Source organism: Piliocolobus tephrosceles, chromosome 16 (assembly GCF_002776525.5).
Source record: "Piliocolobus tephrosceles isolate RC106 chromosome 16, ASM277652v3, whole genome shotgun sequence".
In the NCBI taxonomy this organism is placed as follows: Eukaryota; Metazoa; Chordata; class Mammalia; order Primates; family Cercopithecidae; genus Piliocolobus; species Piliocolobus tephrosceles.
The window spans coordinates 45480886-45498513 of record NC_045449.1 but is presented as its reverse complement, the minus strand read 5'-3'; the positions used below and the strand labels follow the sequence as shown (position 1 = coordinate 45498513).

General features: G+C 47.6%; 1 protein-coding gene, 1 non-coding gene and 1 pseudogene across 2 annotated transcripts in view; all 3 read left to right on the top strand.

Annotated features, from left to right (window-relative positions):
- Positions 1 to 17628, top strand: part of IGF2BP1 (insulin like growth factor 2 mRNA binding protein 1) — a 60530-nt gene that overhangs the window by 32885 nt on the left and 10017 nt on the right. Inside the window, exons 5-12 of the mRNA XM_023204389.2 lie at positions 2525 to 2588; positions 8834 to 9115; positions 10660 to 10794; positions 12990 to 13112; positions 13861 to 13996; positions 15030 to 15152; positions 15565 to 15684; positions 16914 to 16988. Coding sequence (XP_023060157.1) covers positions 2525 to 2588; positions 8834 to 9115; positions 10660 to 10794; positions 12990 to 13112; positions 13861 to 13996; positions 15030 to 15152; positions 15565 to 15684; positions 16914 to 16988 — 1058 coding nt within the window. The remainder of the gene's footprint in view (positions 1 to 2524; positions 2589 to 8833; positions 9116 to 10659; positions 10795 to 12989; positions 13113 to 13860; positions 13997 to 15029; positions 15153 to 15564; positions 15685 to 16913; positions 16989 to 17628) is intronic.
- Positions 7021 to 7127, top strand: LOC111537722. Its single transcript, XR_002730088.1, has one exon. It is a non-coding gene; the product is annotated as a U6 spliceosomal RNA (small nuclear RNA).
- On the top strand, positions 7667 to 8121 carry LOC111537545 (annotated as a pseudogene).

The window sequence follows — 17628 nt, the reverse complement described above, 5'->3', positions numbered from 1 at the left end:
GGGATCAAGTGATTCTCCTGCTGCCCCAGCCTCCCAAGTAGCTGGGACTGTCGGTGTTTACTACTGCACCCGGCTGATTTTTTTTTTTTTTTTTAATTTTTTGTAGAGACGGGGTCTCCCTGTGTTGCCAGGCTGGTCTCAGATTCCTGGCACGACCTTCTGAAGTGATTCTCCCACCTCAGACGGTTAATTTTAATAATTGTAAGTGAGAAATATGTTTCTAGACTGCTTGGGATTCTAATGTCAGCTTGCCAAACCATTCTCCTAGAGCCAAGAATTTTGATGGGATCAATGGCTAGCATCCTGAGGCTACAATGGCCACATCCAAGACAGGAAATCCTTTCCCTTGGAAAACATGCAAATTCTTTTTTTTCTTTCTAGACTTGTACAGCCATTCCTGTCAGTCCATTTAGCAGGATTTTTTTTTTTTTTTTTTGAGATAGAGGCTCGCTTTGTCACCCAGTCTGAAGTTCAGTGGCACAATGTCTGCTCACTGCAACCTCTGCTTCCTGAGTTGAAGCAATTCTCCTGTCTTAGCCTCCCAAGTAGCTGGGATTACAGGCATGCACCACCACACTGGGCTAATTTTTGTACTTTCAGTGGAGACTAGGTTTTGCCATGTTGGCCAGGCTCGTCTTGAACTCCTGACCTCAAGTGATGCACCTGTCTCAGCCTCCTGAAATGCTGGGATTACAGGCGTGAGCCGCTGTGCCCGGCCTCTATTTAGCTGGATTTTAATACACGTTGGTCTTGTGTCCTTGAGAATACATAGACTGCTAGAATGGATTTAGGTGTTTACAAGTTTTGTCAGCCATATCTTTGCAGGCCATTTCTTGGGATGTTTACTTCTATAAATTGCTAATCTCATTCAGCATGTGTTGATTTTTTTTTTTTTTTGGAGACAAGAGTGTTGCTCTGTTGCCCAGGCTGGAGTGCAGTGGCACCATCTCGGCTTACTGCAAGCTTCACCTCCCAGGTTCACGCCATTCTCCTGCCTCAGCCTCCCGAGTAGCTGGGACTACAGGCGCCTGCCACCACGCCCGGCTAATTTTTTGTATTTTTAGTAGAGACGGGGTTTCACTGTGTTAGCCAGGATCGTCTTAATTCACTGTGTTAGCCAGGATCGTCTTGATCTCCTGACCTCGTGATCCGCCCGCCTTGGCCTCCCAAAGTGCTGGGATTACAGGCATGAGCCACCGCACCAGGCCACATGTGTTGATTTTTAACTAGTTCAACTTTTTTTTTTTTTTTTTGAGGCAGAATCTTTCTCTGTTGCCCAGGCTGGAGTGCAGTGGCATGATCTTGGCTCACTGCAACCTCCACATCCGGGGTTCAAGCGATTCTCCTGCCTCAGCCTCCCAAGTAGCTGGGACTACAGGCGCACGCCACCACGCCCAGCTAATTTTTGTAATTTTAGTAGAAATGGGTTTCACCATATTGGTCAGACTGGTCTCAAACTCCTGACCTCAGGTGATCTACCTGCCTTGGCCTCCTAAAGTGCTGGGGATTACAGGTGTGAGCTACCGCTCCCGGCCAACTAGTTTAACTTTCTAAAGGGAATTTACTCCCTTTAGAGTATGTGGAGGTGGGTAGTAGTGTTTGCCTTGCCATATAGCCTTGTTGTGCAACTGCTGATAGGGCGGCTACACCCATTTGTATATCTACTCTCTTGGGAACTGACTGAGCAAATTACAAAAAGCAAGAAGGTAAATTTGAAGTTTCTTTCTTTCTTTGTTTTTTTGAGACTGGGTCTTACTCCGTCACCCAGGCTGTGACTGCACAATCTTGGCTCATTGCAACCTCTGCCTCCTGGGTTCAAGTGATCTTCCCACCTCAGCCTCCTGAGTAGCTGGGACTACAAGGGTGCAGCACCATGCCTGGTTAATTTTTGTGTTTTTTGTTAGCGATAGGGTTTTGCCATGTTGACCGGGCTCGTCTCTCAAGCTCAAGTGATCCACCTGCCTCTGCCTTTCAAAGTCCTGGGATTACAGGCACGAGCTACCATGCCCTCCCTGGTAAATTTGAATTTTCAAGTAGCTCCCTTGAAAGGGGAAATTTTTTTTTTTTTGCCTTTTTATTCAAGTTGGAGTATCTGCCAGATGTCTCCTTTTTTTTTTTTTCTTTTTGAGGTGGAATCTCCCTCTGTTGCCCAGGTTCGGAGTGCAGTGGCACGATCTCAGCTCACTTCAACCTCTGCTTCCCAGGTTCAAGTGATTCAAGCAGTTCTCCTGCCTCAGCCTCCCCAGTAGCTGGGACTACAGGCGCGTGCCACCATGCCCAGCTAATTTTTGTATTTTTTAGTAGAGACAGAGTTTCACTGTGTCGGCCAGGCTGATCTCCTGGGCTCAAGTGATCCGCCAGCCTCGCCCTCCCAAGGTGCTAGGATTTGCAGGCGTGATCCACCACCGCGCCTGGCCTGCCAGATGTCTTCTTGATCTCAAAATGTGGAAAGCTGGAGTTGGAGATTCATTGGTTGGGCCTCCAGATTTCCCTGCTCTGACGCTGTCCTCTCTTTTCTCTGCAGTGAACACTGAGAGTGAGACGGCAGTGGTGAATGTCACCTATTCCAACCGGGAGCAGACCAGGCAGTGAGTGGGTTGGAAAATGGGGCTGGGGGTGGTGGGGGGGCTCTGAGGAGGGTGGTGTGAGCCTGGTCCCACTTTTTTCCTCAGGGGGTCTAGGCAGGCTGGGGTCCCCATCCAGGGTTCTGTTATTAGCCCAAGCCAAACCGAGAGCCTTGCATGAAAGGTTTCTTCAGGGGGTCTCCTTCATGTCCATTGTTTCAGGGATCTCAAAGGCTCAGAAACATCAAGATCGATAGCAAAAATACATAGAAGGAAGGGACCCAAAGCCCTCCCAGAGAAGTGGGAAATTCCTTGCGGAGAAAATGTCCCCTCCCCGCTGATAGGTTTCTGGTTGCTCTGGGACCTTAGAGTCCTTTGCTGTGTTCTTGGCGCCATCTAGTGATAATGAAGGGGAACTTCGGGGTTCCAAAAAGATTCCTCAACCTTGGGATGCTGAGACAGACATTTTATTGCAGTGATGGTCGTGAACCTAGCTGGTGATAGTTTTGGGGTCCTTTTAGTCCCATCGTACCAACAATTTTAGCTCCTAGCCCTTTGGTTGAGCAATTATGCTTCTCACTCGCTGTTACAGACAGACTACACATTTTACACATTACTCATTAATATCTGAGCCTATTATAGGCTTTTGCCATATTTTGCTTTGGGCTTTCTTGCTTCTTCAACATGCCGCTTTCTCCAATCTAATAATACTTTGTAAAATCCTACCTGTTATTAAAATACCTACCGTTTTCTTTTAGATACCTCCTGGGCTCAGAATTTTCTAGAGATTCCTACTGCCCCTTGTGGCCACCAGGGTTTGGCTTTAAAGCTCATGTCAACAGTTGCTCATTCTCTCCTGCCTACTATTGCCTTGTTCTTGTTTTTTGGAGACAAGTCTCACTCTGTCACCCAGGCTGGAATTTAGTGGCATGATATCAGCTCACTGCAGCCTCAACCTCTTGGGCCCAAGCAATCCTCCCACCTCAGCCTGCCAAGTAGGTGGGACTACAGACACGCACCATTATGCCTGGTTCATTTTTGTATTTTTTGTAGAGACGAGGTTTCACCATATTGCCCAAGCTGGTCTCGAACTCCTGGGCTCAAGTGATCTGCCTGCCGTGGCCTCCCAGAGTAGTGCTGGGATTATAAGCTTGAGCCACCTCGCCTGCCCTTTGTTACCTCATTAACATTTCTGGGTTGGGTTTTTTTTTTTTTTTTGAGACTGAGTCTTGTTCTGTCTTGCTCTGTCGTCCAGACTGGAGTGCAGTGGCGCAATCTTGGCTCACTGCAACTTGCGCCTCCTGGGTTCAAGCAATTCTTGTGCAAGAAAGCCCAAAGGAAAATGTGACAAAAGCCTGTAACAGGCTCAGATATTAATAAAAATGAGTAATGTGCAAAATGTGTAATTTGTCTGTAACAGCCTCCTGAATAGCTGGGACTACAGGTGGTACACCACCATGCCCAGCTGGCTAACTTTTTTTTAATCTTTTAATTTTAATTTTTTTCTTTTTGAGATGAAGTCTCACTCTGTCGCCCAGGCTGGAGTGCAATGGCATGATCTCGGCTCACTGCAACCTCCACCTCCCAGGTTCAAGTGATTCTCCTGCCTCAGTCTCCTGAGTAGCTGGGATTACAGGCGTGTACCACCACACCTGGCTCATTTTTGTGTATTTAGTAGAGATGGGGTCTCGCCATGTTGGCCAGGAAGGTCTCGAACTCCTGACCTCAAGTGATCCACCCACCTCAGCCTCCCAAAGTGCTGGAATTACAGGCGTGAGCCATCACACCCAGCTGCCTTGTTAACATTTCTAACCAGTGTCAGCCTTGGGAATGGATGATGCTTGTGCCCTCCCTTTAGTCTTATTCAGCCCCATTTTACAGACATACCAAATAGACTGAGACTCTAGTCTCCAAGTGGTAAGCAAGCCATTCTGTCTCCAATTCCGACGTCTTTGCCACAGTTTAAAAAAATAATAATTATTTTATTTTTTGAGACACTCTCTCCCTGTTGCCTAGGCTGGAGTGCAGTGTTGCAAACACAGCTCATTGCAGCTTCAACTTCCTGGGCTGAGGGGATACTCCTGCCTCAGCCTCTCAAGCAGCTGGGATAACAGGCATGCACCACGATGCTGGGCCAGTTTTAAAATTTTTAATATTTAGAGATGGGAGTATCACTATGTTGCCCAGGCTAGTCTCAAACTCCTGGTGTTAGCGATCTTCCTACCTCAGCCTCCCAAAGTACTAGAGTTATATAATGGTTTGCCTTTTTTTTTTTTTTTTTTTGTGAGATGGAGTCTTGCCTAGGCTGGAGTGCAGTGGTGCAATCTCTTCACTGCAGCCTCCACCTCCCGGGTTCGAGTGATTCTCCTGCCTCAGCCTCCCAAGCCTACTGGACTACAGGTATCCACCACCATGCCCGGCAATTTTTTGTATTTTTTGGTAAAGATGAGGTTTCCCCATGTTGGCCGGGCTGGTCTTGAACTCCTGACATCAGGTGATCCGCCCACCTTGGCCTCCCAAAGTGTTGGGATTACAGGCATGAGTCACTGCACCTTGCCTTTTTTATTTATTATTTTTTTAAAAACCTCAGAATCTTTCAAAGTGCGGTCAGGCTTAGTGGCTTGTGCTTGTAATTCCAGCCCTTTGGGGGGCCGATGCAGGGCGGGTTGCTTGAGCTCAGTAGTTCAAGACCAGCCTGGGCAACATGGCAAAACCCCATCTCTGCAAAAATTACAAAACATTAGCTGGGCATGGTGGTACATACCCAGCAGGTTGAGATGGGAGGATTGCTTGAGGCGGAGGTGGAGGTTGCAGTGAGTTGAGATCATGCCCCTGAATTTCCAGCCTGGGTAAAAAAGTAAGACCCTGTCTTAAAAAAAAAAAAAACCAAAACAAAAACCGAAAAACCAAAAATAAAACTTTTCAAGATGGAATTCACAGAGGTGGATTCAACCAAAGAAGGTGCCAAACTTAATAGGTGTAAAAACGATAAATTCCTTAATTTATATAATAAATATATGAAAACATAATGTTTTCACTTGTGATTGTCACATAAATTCTGTAAGATATGCAGTTTTGGCTGACATTGATAAGCTGATCTTGAGGAAATGCAGGAAGACCTTAACAGTCTTGAATAAGAAGAACAAAGAAGAATTAAACTCTCAAATTTTAAAACTTACATCAAACTATGGTAATCAAATTAGTGTGGTACTGGCATTAGGATAAACATACTGATCAATGGAATAGAATTCAGAGCTTAGAAATAAGCCTTTATGTTTATGATCGGCTGGGTTTTGTTTTTATTTTCAGACAAAGTGCTAAAAAGACAATTTATTAGGAAAGATAAGGTGATTTCAGCAAATGATGCTGGGGCAATTCGATGATATCCACATGACAAAAGATGAATTTGGACTTCTACCTTACACTGAGCATACAAATTAATTCAAAATGGATTACAGACCTAAATGTATGTATTAGCTGTAAGGTAGGCAGGGCACAAGTAGCAGTTTCCCTTTACAGTTGATGAGACTTAGGTCTAGACTAGGTTGTAAGTTTTCTGCTTCACGTAGCTAATGAGCAATAGAACTAAGATTGGAATACTGGTGTCTTAACTCAGTTATCTTTGCCCCGGGAGCCTGGGCGGACACGGATGCGTGGTGCGCTGGCTGGTGGCAGCGGTCTGGGGCAGCGGCCTGTGGTGGGTAGACTGAGACCGGGCAGCCTCCCCACACGCACGTGGCGCCTCCCTGTGGGCGTGCACCTGGAACGGTGGGGGTGACTGGTGCACCTGGGAGCAGGGATTCCCTGCCCTCCGAGGTCTCCCCCAGGCCACCGCCCGTGCCATTTTCTGGGCTGTTCGCCTTCTAGAAGTTCCTGCAGGAAGCTGGTGATGTGTCCTCGCTGACCCAGGCCTGTCCCCCCACCACTTTGCTGGAGTGGGAGTCAGATTCCAGCCAGGATACGTAGCAGCAGCTTGGTGGCAGGTGACAGGAAAATGGGCAAAAGCCCCAACTGGCTGTAAGACAACCCCGAGGGCAGGACCTCCTTGCAGGAGGGCCCGGGACAGGACTGCACTAGGCGGGAGTGGAGGCCCCCAGGCTGGTCTCAGCCTGGTAATAATTTCACACTGCCAGCCGGTCACTGTTTAAGACACTGTGTACCATTTTACTAACTTAATTCTTATGGTGGGCCAACTGGTGCAGGGTTGACTGGAAGCGACTGGCATAAAGCTTGGCAAGTATATAGTATAGTAAATGGCTGCCAGCGGTAATTTTGAAAGTTGGCTTTGTGAAGTGTTGGAGCTGCGGCATCTGCTGGTGGCGTGTGATATTACAGCACCGCGCTGGCTTACCCCATTGGGTTGGGGAGGGTTGTGAGACTGTGGCCCCAGAGCCAAGTGGGCAGTTAGGGATCTCTGGGGACTGTGGAAGGAGGGGTAGCACAAAAGACAGTGGACGTGTTCGCTTTGACAGCACATATACTAAAATTGGAACGGTACAGAGAAGATTAACGTGGTCCCTGCGCAAAGATGACACGCAAATTCGTGAAGCGTTCCATCAATAAATAAATAAATAAATCAATATATATATATTTAAAAAAGACAGTGGGAGACTGCGAAGGAGCTAAAATTTCAAGACTGCACTTTTGTGTGTGTGTGTGTGTGTGTACCAGCAGCTCAGAAAAGTTCCCCAATTGCTGCTGCTTCACCCACTGTGATGGCGCTGGACCTGGCAGATTAATTTAACAACTTTCTGATGGGTTGCCCTGAAATTTCAAAAACAGTGGTTTGGGCCGGGCGCGATGGCTCATGCCTGTAATCCCAGCACTTTGGGAGGCTGAGGCAGGTGAATCACCTGAGGTCGGTAGTTCGAAACCAGCCTGACCAACATGGAGAAACCCCGTCTCTACTAAAAATGCAAAAATTAGCCAGGCTTGGTGGAGCATGCCTGTAATCCCAGCTACTCAGGAGGCTGAGGCAGGAGAACCGCTTGAACCTGGGAGGCGGAGGTTACAGTGAGCCAAGATCACACCATTGCATTCCAGCCCTGGGCAGCAAGAGCGAAACTCTGTCTCAAAAACCAAAAAACAGTGGCTTAAGCAAAGGCCACAAGAAATAATTGAGATCAAAGAGGAGTGTATGCCATGGCCATGGAGGGGTTTCAGTTGTGAATCATGAAATGTCATGTAAACCATTTCAAGCATTTCAAGGAGTTTGAATTTTATATCAGAAACAATGGGAATATGCTGCAAGTTTTAAAGCAGCATCTCAGACATGTTGAAAAAGATGTTTGGATCCCTAAAATAATGAGAGAAAAGGCCAGAGAGAGGTGTTCTGAACAACTTCAAGATTTTATGAAATGTTGCAAGAACTCTGGAATCCTTACGGTAGAAAAATGCCGTAAAGAAAATCCTTTATTAAAAGAATATCTAACTGCTCACTATAATGATCCAGCCTTTTATGAAGAATGCAAAATGGAATACCTGAAGGAAGGAAAAATGGAGAAAAACTGGAATTTCTACAAAGAGAAGGCTACAGAAACTTCCTATAAGCCTGTAGGCAAATATTCAAACGATATTCAGGAACTCTAGTATTCAGGGAAGTCATTTATATTATAAATTTACTTAAATAATGGACTCAAGAATGTGTGTTTGCTCTATCTTAATTATGGAAATATTAATTTTTATCTGAAAGATTTTATTTCAAAAACAAAAATAAACCCCATACTTCATTAGGGCAGGATTAACATTTGAATTCTACATACATACATCTCAGTCTCCTTTGACCTTGGTTTCATTGTCTCTAAAATTAGGATAATGTAGTAGTAGTAGTTAGCAGTTGGTTTCCTCACCCTGTGGTAGGCATTCTTCAATCCAGAAAGTGTACGTGTTAGCTTTGCGGAGCCTCTTCAGGTCTGTGATATGCTCTCCAGTTGGCATGGGAGGACTTTGAGATCTATGGCTTGCTCTTCCTTACCCTATACTCTATTGGACTAGAAGCCCATTTCTCTGATGGTTCCAGTGGAAGGCCTTTGTGAACATTAAATCCCAACTAAGTTAGGGAACACTGTATTTATTTACTTTTTCTTTGGAGTCTGATGCCATTTAGACTGGAAAGTTCTGAAAAATGGAGGTGGGAGTAGTGGGCAGGCGACTATCTCCTTTTCTTTAGTGTGTTCCAAGCTGTAACTTACTAGAGTGCTTTGGCCAAGAGAGCATCTGGTATGATTGGCATGGATTGGAATGACTGTAGACTCTCACTCTGTCCCCAGAGCCATCATGAAGCTGAATGGCCACCAGTTGGAGAACCATGCTCTGAAGGTCTCTTACATCCCTGATGAGCAGATAGCACAGGGACCTGAGAATGGGCGCCGAGGGGGCTTTGGCTCTCGGGGTCAGCCCCGCCAGGGCTCACCTGTGGCAGCGGGGGCCCCAGCCAAGCAGCAGCAAGTGGACATTCCCCTTCGGCTCCTGGTGCCCACCCAGTATGTGGGTGCCATCATTGGCAAGGAGGGGGCCACCATCCGCAACATCACAAAACAGACCCAGTCCAAGTGAGTCCTGGCTCTTGGGAAATGGAGGCTGGTTGCTAGGGAACAGTGGTTGGTACCTAAAGAGGCCCACTAGAAGCCTGGAAGCATGCCGGGGACATCAACATTTACCTTTTAGGAAATGTTGCCTGGAGCGTTCAGGGGTCACTGCTTCCAATACCAGCCTCCTGGGAAAGGGAGGGCAGATAGGGAGGGAGAATGGGTCTTGGGGTGCTGGGCCACACACTTGCATTAGCAAGAGATGTTCTATAATTTCTCGTGCAGTTTCATAAAAAAGTCTCCAAGCAAACCTCATTTTGATGAGTCAGCCACTCCTCAGTCCTCTGTGATTTCATGACCACTTAATGTGGTAACAAGGCGGGCCAACCTGTCCAAAATTAGGACCCTCATAATTGTGCCCCATCTCCCATTCTGCCACTGCCACCTTCTTTCTCTAATCTTTTTTTTTTCTTTTTTCTTTTTTCTTTTTTTTTAGAGACAGAGTCTCGCTCTGTCGCCCAGGCTGGAGTGCAGTGGTGCGATCTTGGCTCACGGCAACCTCTGCCTCCCGGGTTCGTGCCATTCTCCTGCCTCAGCCTTCCAAGTAGCTGGGATTACAGGCGCGTGCCACCATGCCTGGCTAATTTTTGTATTTTTAATAGAGACAGGGTTTCACCATGTTGGTCAGGCTGGTCTGGAGCTCCTGACCTCATGATCCGGCCGCCCCAGCCTCCCATAGTGCTGGGATTAAAGGCATGAGCCACCACACCAGGCCTTTTCTCTAATTGTTCTATCTTATCAGTGTACTCAGTGGCAAAGAACATGTCACATTATGTCCTTATCATAGTAACTCTTGTTATTTACTTTGAGTTTGGGGCACAAATATAAAGAGTATCCTTTCTCTATATTTGTTTCAAGGGGGACATATGAAATTCAAGTGGAAATGCAGCTTTGGAACTGTGGGCTGATAGTTCCCACTCCTGCATTTGTGTCATAGGCTGTGTTCTTGTCCCCAGCCACCGCTTATTTATTTATTTATTTATTTTTTATTTTTTTGAGGCAGAGTCTCACTGCGTCACCCAGGCTGGAAGACAATAGTGTGATCTCAGCTCACTGCAGCCTCCTCCCAGGTTCAGGCAATTCTTGTGCCTCATCCTGCTTAGTAGCTGGGATTACAGGTGTGCACCACCACACCCAGCTAATTTTTTTGTATTTTTAGTAGAGACGGGGTTTCACCTTGCTGGCCAGGCTGCTCTCGAACTCCTGGCCTCAAGTAACCCACTCGCCTTGGCCTCCAAAAGTGCTGGAATTACAGGCATGAGCTACCGTGCCTGGCCACCAACCACCTGTGGATTGAGGCATTGCTGGTCTGAGACAGAATCCATAGTAGCAGATGGATCATATTTCTCCAGTCCTTTCATTGCCCTTCCCAAATTTGTACTTGATTGGCCTTATTCCAAGAAGAGCAGGTTCTATGCCTTTGACTGAGGAGTGGTGGTGGGGGTGGGGAGCCTGAAGTACTGGTATCACTGGAGATGACTAACCAGCCTTGTCCTTGTGGCCCCCAGGATAGATGTGCATAGGAAGGAGAATGCAGGTGCAGCTGAAAAAGCCATCAGTGTGCACTCCACCCCTGAGGGCTGCTCTTCCGCTTGTAAGATGATCTTGGAGATTATGCATAAAGAGGCCAAGGACACCAAAACGTAAGTCTCCAGCTTTTCTTGGCTCTTCAGGGACGGCTAGTCCAGTTATCCTCCCCAACTCAACTTCCAAGCTATAATACAGACATATAAGAAATACAGTCAGCAATTGCACAAAAAGATGTAAACTGAGAAATTTTCTTACAGGGACTCTGTCACCTAGGCTGGAGTACAGTGGCATGATCTCAGCTCACTGCAACCTCTGCCTCCGGGTCTCAAGGGATTCTCCCACCTCAGCCTTCCGAGTAGCTAGGACAACAGGCATGCACCACCACGCCTGCCTAGTTTTTTGTGATTTTTGTAGAGATAGGGTTTCGCCATGTTACCCAGGCTGGTCTTGAACTCCTGGACTCAAGTGACCCACCCAGCTCAGCCTCCTGAAGTGCTGGGATTATAGGCGTGTGCCATCATACCCCACCCCTTCTTACTCCTGTTGTATGACCTCCTAGAAATTCTGTGCGCTCACAGGTGTGTGTGTATATTGTGTATGCGTGCCTACATGTATGGATATATGTGCCTGTGTGTATTCATGTGTGCGTGTGAGCACATGTGTTTTAGCTCAAAGAGAATCACACTGAACAGGCTGTTCTGTATTTTTTTCATTTTCTGTATCAGCACGTATATTAGTACAAATGGACAGACCTCATTCTTTTTATAACTGCATAGAATTCCACAGTATAGCTATCCATAGTTCATGTGATCAATCTCCTATTTCTTGATTGGTGTTTAAATTGTTTTAAACTTTTCCTTATCATAAAACAGTGATGCAAGGAATCTCCTTAGACATGTTCCTTTACACACTAGTGCTATTTAAAATAGCTTTATTGCCTGGGCATAGTGGCTTATGCTTCTGATCCCAGCACTTTTGGAGGCTAGGAGTTCTAGACCAGCCTGGGCAACATAGTGAAACCTCACCTCTACAGAAAATAGAAAAATTAGCTGGGCGTGGTGGCCTGTGTACGTAGTCCCAGCTACTCAGCAGGCTGAGAAGGGAGGCTCGCATGAGCTGTGGTGAGCCTTGCATTCCAACCTGGGTCATAGAGTGAGACCCTGTTTCAAAAAATAAAATAAAGCAAATTGACTGTATAGATGTTCAATTGATGTATAATAAATCATAGTTTTTTTTTTTTTTTTTTGAGACGGAGTCTCACTCTGCCTCCCAGGCTGGACTGCAGTGGCCGGATCTCAGCTTCTGCAAGCTCCCCCTCCTGGGTTTACGCCATTCTCCTGCCTCAGCCTCCCGAGTAGTTGGGGCTACAGGTGCCCGCCACCTTGCCTGGCTAGTTTTTGTTTTTTGTTTTTTTTGAGACGGAGTCTCGCTCTGTCGCCCGGGCTGGAGTGCAGTGACCGGATCTCAGCTCACTGCAAGCTCCACCTCCCGGGTCCACCTCCCGGGTTTACGCTATTCTCCTGCCTCAGCCTCCCAAGTAGCTGGGACTACAGGCGCCTGCCACCTCGCCTGGCTAGTTTTTTGTATTTTTTAGTAGAGACGGGGTTTCACCGTGTTAGCCAGGATGGTCTTGATCTCCTGACCTCGTGATCCGCCCGTCTCGGCCTCCCAAAGTGCTGGGATTACAGGCTTGAGCCACCGCGCCTGGCCTTTTATTTTTTTATTTTTTTATTTTTTTGAGACAGAGTCTGGCTCTGTCGCCCAGGCTGGAGTGCCGTGGCCGGATCTCAGCTCATTGCAAGCTCCGCCTCCCGGGTTCACGCCATTCTCCTGCCTCAGCCTCCCGAGTAGCTGGGACTACAGGCGCCTGCCACCACGCCCGGCTAGTTTTTTGTATTTTTTTAGTAGAGACGGGATTTCACCGTGTTAGCCAGGATGGTCTCGATCTCCTGACCTTGTGATCTGCCCGTCTCGGCCTCCCAAAGTGCTGAGATTACAGGCTTGAGCCACCATGCCCGGCCTAGTTTTTTCTATTTTTTAGTACAGATGGGATTTCACCATGTTAGCCAGGATGGTCTCGATCTCCTGAACTCGTGATCTGCCCATCTCGGCCTCTCAAAGTGCTGGGATTACAGGCTAGAGCCACTGCGCCCGGCCAATCATACATATTTTTAAAGTATGCGGTTTGATAAGTTTTGAGATGTTTTACTTGGAAATGCCAAGTCTAGGATGTCATGGTGATTGAGTCTTCATGATGCCCACAATTGAAGGAGCTGTTGTCTTCCACTTCTTCCTTTGTCTTCCCAAGGGCTGACGAGGTTCCCTTGAAGATCCTGGCCCATAATAACTTTGTAGGGCGTCTCATTGGCAAGGAAGGACGGAACCTGAAGAAGGTAGAGCAAGATACCGAGACAAAAATCACCATCTCCTCGTAAGGCTCTCTTCTATTTCCCTATTTATGAGTGGGGGATGCATGGAGGCCAGGGTCAGTATTTCATCATGCAATCTTGACATGTGCTCCTTTAAAATGGATGCTCTTTCTGCCTCTTGAAGGAAAAAGAGTAGAAGTGATAAAGAGCATTCAAAAAATCTCTGTAAGGACTGGATCTGCCCATTTCCACTGCCATATGGGGTGGGGTGTTGTAGGGTGCTGCCTCTACAGTCCACGTCCAACCACATGACAGCCCTCTTTCCCTGTGGCTTGCTGACAGCCTGCAGCTAGGAGCCAGGGACTCAGGGCTGTAGTCCTGTCTGTCACTGTGAGAAGTGACCTTGGCCCTTTTCTGTCTGTGGTGGGCTGCTCCTGCAAGCAGTGTGCTTCTTCATTTCATCAGAGACTAGCCTGTGGGCAAAGTAATTGCTCTTGTCCAAAAAGGTACAGGACATGGATTATGTAGAATCAAGGGAGAAACTTAGACACACAACCTTAATCTGTCTGACATTGGATCCATTGCTAACAGAGGGGTTTGAGTTGGGTGTTGTCATCTCTCTCCGTCTTACTCCCTGTCCTGGTTATAAACTGGGGACACCAAAGACTGGAGATGCAGAGTTATTTGCTAGAAGTTGAATAGGCTGCAGAAGTGGCGGGCGTATGACTCAGCTGGCCTCTCGTCTTTGCTCCTGCTGGGGCCTGGTCCTGGCCTGCCAGTGGAAGGACACGACTCTGCTCTTCCTGCCAGGTTGCAAGACCTTACTCTTTACAACCCCGAGAGGACCATCACTGTGAAGGGGGCCATTGAGAATTGTTGCAGGGCTGAGCAGGAAATAATGAAGAAAGTTCGGGAGGCCTATGAGAATGATGTGGCCGCCATGAGCGTGAGTGCTGGGTAGTACCCTCTGCTTATCCTTTCCTGAGTCTTAGCAACAGCAACTTGTGGGGTGGGGGGTGATGGACATGTGCCCTGTGCCGTGCGGCTTTGGAGCTTTAGTTGATGCTTTTGGATCTCGACTGTCAGAAATAGTATTTAAATAGTATTTAATTAGCAAGGATTCTTCACCTGGTTCCTAGAGTAGGGGTCCAATCTTGGGCTTTGAGTCCTGTGATTCCAAGTATGTGTACAATTTGTGTTTGTGTGCACTTTAGTGAAATGCGGGGATCCATCATTGTCATCTGATTTTTTTTTTTTTTTTTTTGAGATAGGGTCTTGGTCTGTTGCCCAGGTTGGAGCCCAATGGCACAATCATAGCTTACTGCAGCCTTGACCTCCTGGGCTGAAGGGATACTCCTGCTTCAGCCTCCCAAGTACCTAGGAGACTACAGGTGTGCACCATCATGCCCAGCTAATTTTAAAAAATTTTATTTTTTGGAACAGGGTCTTGCTGCGTCACCCAGGTTGGTCTTGAACTCCTGGGCTCAAGCGATTCTCCTGCCTTGGCCTCCTAAAGTACTAGGATTATAAGCATGAGCCACTGCACGCAACTCATCTGATTTTTAAAGGAGACTTGGGGTTGGTGTACAGGTCCAAAAATGTTTAGAACCACAGTCCTAGAAGTCAGATGGAGCTATCTCCATGCCTTTTTCTCATGTAGGGGATTATAGTACAGTGTCATGAGTCTGTCGTTTGTCTCCAGCAGTCTGAACAGCCAGAGAGGAAGCTCCTGAGGGTGTATAACTGTTTGGCATTTCTGGTTGCAGTTGCTAGCCATTAGTCCAGTGAGAACATCATATCACTTAAAATTCCACACCCAAAGTGTGTAGGTGAGAGTGTATGAAAAGCACAGAATAGGCTTTTGTGCAAAAGCATGTAATTCCTGTTTTTGGCCCACTTCCCCCTGGGGCTACTCGCCTTTTGTACAACCAGGGCCTGTCAGGGTGTGCTGACTCCTCCTCCTCACCTTTCTTCCCCAGCTGCAGTCTCACCTGATCCCCGGCCTGAACCTGGCTGCTGTAGGTCTTTTCCCAGCCTCGTCCAGCGCAGTCCCGCCACCTCCCAGCAGCGTTACTGGGGCTGCTCCCTATAGCTCCTTTATGGTAGGTGGAAGGTCTCATTACATGGGACCCCGAGCCCATATGTGGCTTGCCTTAAGGGGGACTCAGCACCCTATGGGAGTTGGATGCTTGGCAAGTTTGCAGGGAGAGGGAAGGTCTCATGGGCATCCCTCCTTTCCAGTTCTCCTAGCCACTGGCTCTGAGGCTCCCAAATGTCTGCCTAGAAAGCTCCCGGGGCATAGGCAGCACTGTAACCTCACTCTTTCCTGGCCTCTTTCCTTTAGCCCTGCTGGGCATCGGAAGAGCTAAAGAGCGCACAGCATCCCTTGGCAGCCCAGGGTGGCAGTTTGGTGCCTGTACTCCTTCCTTCTTGAGGATGCAAGGCAGGGGAGTGGAGGGTTTCTGGGCCATGCTACTTGGGCCCCCTGGTAGTAACGCCCCCCTGTCCTGGCAGCAGGCTCCCGAGCAGGAGATGGTGCAGGTGTTTATTCCCGCCCAGGCAGTGGGCGCCATCATCGGCAAGAAGGGGCAGCACATCAAACAGCTCTCCCGGTTTGCCAGCGCCTCCATCAAGGTGATCTGCTCTGTGGGTCTTCCTGTTTCTGGAAAGGGAAGGGGCTCTGCTTTTATCACTCTGCACTTTCTCTCACATTCCCCCTACTCATTTGAGAATTCTGTGTGTCATGTGAGGGACCTTTCCCCCATGGAATCAAAGTTCTCTTTGTTTTTGACCTTGCTTGGTTCCCATGGGATGGCTTCAGTACTTCTGGGTTTTCAGGCTGGGCAGGGGCAGGGTTATAACATAGAAAGAGAACTTAGGTTCTAACACCAATTGACTTGGGTTCAAATCCCAGATCCACCTCATCACCCCCTTCTCCCAATACACTATATGATCCGAGCCTCACTTTCCTCATCGGTACAGTATTATGAAGCGGTGTAGCCAAAGAAAGCCCTTCACTCATATACTAACACCAAGTTAAGTGTTAGTTGTCTGTCACCTTCCCTGGCCAAGGTCCAGGGGAGAGAGAAGGGAGAATCTGTCATAGTGAAACAAGGGTGCTGTTAAATTTTTACGAACTTTTTTTTTTTTTTTTTTTTTGAGACGGAGTCTCGCTCTGTCGCCCAGGCTGGAGTGCAGTGGCCGGATCTCCGCTCACTGCAAGTTCCGCCTCCTGGATTCACGCCATTCTCCTGCCTCAGCCTCTCGAGTAGCTGGGACTACAGGCGCCCGCCACCTCGCCCGGCTAGGTTTTGTATTCTTTTAGTAGAGACAGGGTTTCACCGTTTTGGCCAGGATGGTCTCGATCTCCTGACCTCGTGATCCGCCCGTCTCGGCCTCCCAAAGTGCTGGGATTACAGGCTTGAGCCACCGCGCCCGGCCGATTTTCACGAACTTAAATCCAGTTGCTTTAGTTGTCTTAAAAGCTTTGAGCAAAAACCTTGATTGTTCTCCACTGGAGGTACAGTCACTGCCCTCTATCCGTTGGTCATTTCATTTGTGTCCTTGCCTGTTGGCAGGACTCCACTGAAACCTCTCTGGGAGATTGGGAGATTGGTAAGTAGAGAGAGCAGGAGGCCCTACTTAGAAAGTGTCATTGAAGCCAGTCCTTCTAACTGACCACCTCTGCCCTCCTAATAATTCTGGTGTGCAGGCGTAATGATGTGGGCTTCAGAGTCTTTGTTCTTCCTTCCCTAAGTCTTCAGAATGGGTATTTGGGAGTAAGGGTGGTAGAAGAGCAACTGTGGACATGGTGGGGGTCTCCCCATAGAGGGTCCTTCATTGACAAGCTTTTCGCTTTTTAGATTGCACCACCTGAAACACCTGACTCCAAAGTCCGTATGGTTATCATCACTGGACCGCCAGAGGCTCAATTCAAGGTTTTAGTCTTTATTGTTTTGCAAGCTGAACATGGAGGAATTGAGGTTGAGTATTTCCCCTGAGGTAGGAAAAAGGCTGGGGCAGTTTCCTAGTAGCCGTCAAGTCCTCATCACATCTTTAAGCCTTCCATGCAGGATAAAGGGCTGCAGAGCTATTTTCAAATTGGCATCAAACTGGATTTCTGTTGACTTCGTCTTCCCTTTTTAAGGTCCATAGAAGAAGATGGGAAGGAAAGAAGTCCGACGGCATCTGTTTGCACTCTGTCTTCATTTCTAAGGAAGGCCTTTAATGCCAAATTTTCTTATGTCCCCACTAAATCCTAAGGTTCTTGAACTTCTGATCAGACAGCCAAAAAATGAACGATCAATTAGCTTAACCTAACATATGTGATGATAGAGGAGTGGGACAGCTCTCTGGGCCACTGGAGAGTCAGACAGGCCTGCCCTCTGTGTGACTTGATTAGTTGCCATTCAGGGCCTTGAAATGCTGGTCAGTGCCGCGTCCAGACTCCATAGGTCTGGTTTGTAGCTTGTGAATTACATTCCTCTGGGAACTGTTTTTTCCCTTGGGAAGTGTTTATTCAGTTACTCATAACTCATAATCTCCACCCAGGGTCTCCAGTATGATAGCTAAGCAGAA